Raw genomic sequence first — 6,000 nt, 5'->3', positions numbered from 1 at the left:
TAATGCATCACTAAAACAACAACAATTACTGCAGAGAAGGACCCTCAGGGGGTAAGGGGGAGGGGGACTCGAACCAGCGTCCTGCTGCGGGCCTGTAGTTAATATTTACCCCAGCCATGATACCCCTACTTAGTCCCCCGCGCTGACAGTTCGTATTTAACCTGGCCGGTATATTTAACCTGCTGCTGCTGCCACACGCTTTGTCTTGTACATGAGCATGTATTTACGGACCTTGATTCACTGAAATAAAACCGCCGAGGTCATTGTAATTCTCCTGCTCAAACACAGCACCGGGGAGCGGGGACTGGATGATATAAAGGGCACGGGGACACCGGGGGGGGGGGGGGGGGGGGGGGGGGGGATGTGGATGAGAAACACCTCCTGGAGTGAAGCCAAGCTAGCAAAACGGGCAACGGGAAAAAACTGCTGCCGGCCCCCTACCTGTTAGCTCAAGGTCGTATTTTCTTTATTTTTACGGACGCCACATCTGTCCCGGGGATGTCAATGTCGTGTTTAGTGGACGTGACGCGAGGCTGGGAATGGGCGGGGGGTCGGGATTGGGGGGCCGCGGCTTTAAGGGAGGCTCAATCACAACGTCTGCCCGTCGACGTTGAAGCCCTGGCACCCCCGGCGACGCGTGTTAAGTCAAGGCCGCGGCCATATCTCACAGCGAGTATCCAACAGCGGGCTTCGATCGGTGGCGAAGGGAGGAGGAGGAGGAGGGGGGGCGTAGGAGGAGGAGGAGGAGGAGGAGGAGGAGGGGGGGGCGTAGGAGGAGGAGGAGGAGGAGGAGGAGGAGGGAGCGAGAAAGAGAAGGAGGAGGGGGGGAGTAGGAGGAGGAGGAGGGGAGCGAGGAGGAGGGGGGGCGTAGGAGGAGGAGAGGGAGGAGGGAGAGGAGGAGGAGGGGGGGGCGTAGGAGGAGGAGGAGGAGGGAGCGAGAAAGAGAAGGAGGAGGGGGGGAATAGGAGGAGGAGGGGGCGTAGGAGGAGGAGGGGGGGAGTAGGAGGAGGAGGAGGGGAGCGAGGAGGAGGAGGGGGGCGTAGGAGGAGGAGGAGGAGGAGGGAGCAAGGAGGAAAAGGAGGAGGGGGGGAGGAGGGGGAGGGGAGCAAGGAGGAGTAGGGGGGGAGTAAGAGGAGGAGAAGGAGAAGAGGGAGCGAGAGGAGTGGGATGGGGAGGATGGGGAGAGGTTTGGCACGGGGCTTGTTAAACGGACATAAAGCGAGGAGCGAGCGCAGGCGCTCAGGGACCCTGGGCCGGCGCCATGATCACCGGTAAACGAGGTGGCGCGTAATCCTCCGTGAATGAGTTGTGTTGCTGTGCCGTCCCCGGAGAGTGGCGGAGAACAGTGCTTGTATTTGCAATCAGTGTGCGGTTAAGGGCGTTTCAGCACTGCCAAAAGTGCAATAAAACCAGATCTACTGCCCCCTCCCCCCACACACAAACACACATTCACACACACCACCATCACCACCCCACCACCCAACCGTGCTGCAAATGTAAACACAAAGCAGCCTGTTCTGTAGTGTTATGTTTTTTCATGTTTTTCACAATGTTTTTCTCTCTTTCTCTCTCTCTCCCTCCCCGATGCCTTTTCAATGCCGCAGGAAGTGGAGGTGAGTGACTGCTCTGTTCTTTTTCGTTTTTCTCTGTTGACGGTTGACTATCTGTATTCACCCGAGAAATGTTCCCCTGTGCAGATAGATGCTACAGACCAAAACAATTAGCCAACTGCTCTCTGTAGTTCTCATCACTAAATAGATCTTCATAAAACAACCTCTGACTGTACTTTGATACGCACCTACTATCATGAATAATCGGAACCAAACTGAATAATTCCAAATAAGATATTGAAATAAGATATCATCTGAACCAAACAGAATAATTCCCAATAAGATTTTGAAATAAGATACAAACTGAACAAAACTGAATAATTCCTAATAAGATATTGAAATAAGATACAAACTGAACCAAACTGAATAATTCAAAATAAGATGTTAACAGGCCTCTATCCTTGTTATTCAGAATACGCTCCAGAGTTTGTTCAAATCCTGTTAGCTGGGCTGCTGAAACGTTCAAAAGCACTTACAAAGCCTTATTCTGAATACATTTGGATGTTTGCTGTGCGACATACCAGGCAGCACTTGACTTGTGCGGAGTCCCTGGCGTGTCTTTGTGCTGTTGTAACAGCTTTTCTGTCACTGAACCCCCTCACCCGGAGACAAATGGGTCAGAATAGAGAGAACAAGGGGCAGATGAATGCTTTTATTTTTATTCTGGCTCGTCTCACCAGGGACACGAGCTTGAAATGATTAAAAAAAAAACGGTTTGATCTAGCAAATATTCCCTCAGCAACAACGTGAAACATGTTTCAGGTCTTAGCCACTTAGCCTCGGCTACTTTCCTTTGAACATCCAATATGGAGATTGTCTTTCCAGACTATTGTTGGAAAAGGTTCTGCATGAAAAGCAATCAACACTTCCTAAGAGATGCTATCACGTAAGATATAAAAGCCAGCAACTCGATTAGGATTAGTATGAGTCTCAATTTCACCGTTTTGACTATGCACTTTATCTGCTCATGTCGGGACACCGCCTATTGTTTTGCAACCCCTGCATGGTCTGTTGTGATACCAAGCTCAACCTTGAATAATAACGGAAACGCTGACCCCCGATATTGTTTTCTCTTTGTAGGATGACTACATCAAAACCCTGGACGAGACCACTGGCTCAGACGAAAGTAAGTAACAACTGCGACTGCAAGCCTGCGTCTGTCTTGAAGCGTTGTACCGGTGGATTCTCACAGGGAGACAGGCAGGATGTCAGGGAGCAGGGTGAAGCAGAACACTGTTGCGTTGTGTGCCAGAGGCGGTGGTGGCGGAGGTGGTGGAGGTGGTGGTGGAGGTGCGACTGGTTGTGGCTTGAGCCCGAAGTCTGATCCGTTAATGGCCGTATCCGCTCGTACAGCTCGCTGTAATTGCCTCTGTCGCTTGGGGGGGGGGGGCATACCTCCCACGAGAACGCCTTTCACCTCAGCGGGGGGTCTTCTCCTCAAAGTCCAAAATAAATAACCAAATAAAGCAGCTCTCTGACACATCGCAGATACGAAGAGGCGTGGGGGCCTTGTGGAAGGCTATCCGCTTAACAGGTTGAGGTTGAGGCTACGGCATTAGCATTCACATGCACGCTAGACAATTATGGAAGGCCCGGGGGGGGGGGGGGGGGCTAGGAGTGTGTGTTGCTGTTGAGACGTTGTGCGTGGGAAGCAGCCCTGCGCGGCTCCACCAACCCACACGGCCCACCCGTACCGCTCTCGTTAAACCACGCGAGGACTCACACCCCCTCACACCCCACCTCACGAGCACCCCACTTGTCGCAGGAATGGGCAAAAAATAAATAAAGTTCATTTGAATAGCATTGATTTAATTCTCCATTTCAACTCCCAGTGGGACTGGTTTCCGGGGGCCGTAATCGACGCCGACCGGCCGATGCTCATTGAGGATGCAGCGGGCAGCGCGGGCAACTGCCCAGGATTCAACTGTCTCTCTGGGGTCTTACATTAGACTAGAGAGAACTCCAACTGCCGGTTTTAAGAGAGAGAGAGAGAGAGAGAGAGAGAGAGAGGAGGATGGGGGAGAGAAAGAGAGGGTGGGAGGATGGGGAGAGAGAGAGAAAGAGAGAAGGGGGAGAGCGAGGGAGGTAGAGGGGTAGAGAGAGGGAGAGAGATAGAGGAAGAGAGGGGGAGAGAGAGAGAGGGAGGGAGATGACAGAGCGTGTGCTGTGGGCTGAATCTAATAAGGCATGTGTTTTTGAGAGGTATCACAGTGGCTCATCAAGGGAGAGGAGACCTGACATGTGGCAAGGCTCAGCTCGGATACATTTAAATCCTTACCGATAGTTGCCTAGCGCTCGCATGTCGGAAGAGGGGATCAGAAAATAACCAACGAGGCTTTGAGTAGCGGCTGAGTGCGTTGCTTGTATTACAGTTCCAGCCTTGGATTCATGTTACATATATCACTTGTACCATGAATCATTCCATAGAGTACGTAGGTATGTAAGTTAGTGTATAATTAAACTGTAGATGTGGGTATAATATAAACTTGCAATACTCATGAATAAACAAATATTTTAATATTTTAATTCATATTTTGTTGTAATACATCTGGTCCAATTCTTTTTTTCTTAAATTGTGTTGCTTCATAACCAGCGCAAGCAACCTCACCAAGTCACCTACCTTATAAGTATGTGCAGATATTCTTGGCAAAATAAAAAAATCAGATTCTGCTAACCCAACAGAACAAATGCACTTGCAGCTGTTAAAAGACCCATTCTTTCCTCCATGGGTTTGAACAAAACCCACTTTGATATCCAGTCCCTTTCTGTCAGTACGATCATGCTTTTCTTCTCAGAGTCAACTTTCTTCCATTTTCTTCCAATGCGATAAAAACAGCTCTCGCCAATCTTTGTTCGCAACTGGTGGAGAGTTTCATCGACCCACGCGTGCCAAAGCAAATGGTCGACAAGGGCCGACCATTCTGTGCCGCACCGTATCCAACCGTTTATCGTCAGACACCCAAGCTGGGATCTGAACACGGAGAACAGGAAACAATTCCACTCTTGGAGGAGAACAGAACCACCCCTCCCTCTCCCCTCATGGACTCTTGGAAGTGATTTTGATCACCGCACGATCATCGCAGAGAGAAATTGGGTGCAGGCTCGTCCTAGTCACGTCGTGTTGTGTTGTTGTTTTTCCAACTTTGGTTTCTTGATGACTTGATTACAGGGGGAATCAAACCCCCACTACATAGAAAGTCATATACCCTGACACAGGAATGTTCTGGAAAGAAATGAAACAGCCGGAAGGAAGGGAGGTGGGAGAATCCAGTAGCAGAGAGAGAGCCGATGGGGGCTGAAAAATCTATACTCTGTCTTTATACGCACGCTTTCGTTTCTATACTTCTTGATTATTTACTTTTTTTCGTTTTCTTACGACAGCGAAGAGAAGCAGACATAAAGGGCCGACCCCGCGGAGAGTTCATAAACACATCAGCGCGACAGGGGACTCGGAAATCACCGCACAGAGCTGCTACGGGCCCCGCTGGGCTTGGTTTCTATGGGAACATGAGAGCTACTTATATTAGGCTGGAGCCGTGTGGCACAGCCGAGGTGAAGCGTAGCCCTCTCTTCACGGGAGGAACCTCTGTGTCTAGTGGCGCCCGCTTGCTCGGTGCCACAAAAGCACGAGTATGGAATAAAAGATGAGGAGGATAAAGATGGCTTCTTATTTCAGGGTTACCCAGAAATGTGGCCCAGCCTCTCAGTAATTTGCACAGATATATTTGTTTTTTGGTTCAGAGATAGGCTGCGAAAAGCCTTGAAATCTGTATGAGTTTTTTGAAACCGTTCTGTGGCCAAACTGAGGCCAATATTAGCATTGAAATAGTAATATTGCCTTGCCTTGCCTTAATATAATTATTTATATTTTGGAAAAGTAAGTAATTCAATTTGAATATTTCCGATTGATGAGAAAGGCCTTGTGGGGGAGTCATAATGAGCATATATGTCTGAGCACACAGCAGGTTCCCATTTCTTTAATTCATTAATTAATTCATAAATTCAGTTCAAAGCGATTGCTGCGGACTGGGCCTGGCTAGGAACGACAGGTCGTTCTGCATGTCTCGAGAACTCGTGGATGGCAACTTGGTCCTGTACATAGCGGCCAGATCCACCCTTAGTGAGCATGGGAATCATCAGAAAACTTGTTTTGTGCAAGATCTCTTTCAAGTTCAATAGCATTCAGCTCAAATAGACTCTTAATTCCTTCCCCATGAACATGCGCAGGAGGGCTGGGTATCCATTTGAAGCTTTGCTTTGATATAGACCCTGGATGACTTGAATCTGATGTAAACGTGATACAGACCTGGTTTTCAATATTTTCCCTATGAGAATACGGTTAGATTTACTTACCATCTATTCTTTAAACGTACTAAAGTACAACCAAATG

General features: G+C 49.1%; 1 protein-coding gene across 1 annotated transcript in view; it reads left to right on the top strand.

Moving 5' to 3' along the window:
• The window catches only part of LOC307090242 (testican-2), a gene marked incomplete at its 5' end in the record, with an annotated part of 30,923 nt that overhangs the window by 13,597 nt on the left and 11,326 nt on the right, over positions 1-6,000 (top strand). Inside the window, one exon of the mRNA XM_079756817.1 lies at positions 2,691-2,736. Within this exon, the coding sequence (XP_079612943.1) occupies positions 2,691-2,736 (46 nt within the window). The remainder of the gene's footprint in view (positions 1-2,690; positions 2,737-6,000) is intronic.

This window comes from Pollachius pollachius (genome assembly GCF_949987615.1).
Source record: "Pollachius pollachius genome assembly, chromosome: 19".
NCBI classification, from domain to species: domain Eukaryota; kingdom Metazoa; phylum Chordata; class Actinopteri; order Gadiformes; family Gadidae; genus Pollachius; species Pollachius pollachius.
This window is presented reverse-complemented; position numbering and strand designations above follow the sequence as displayed.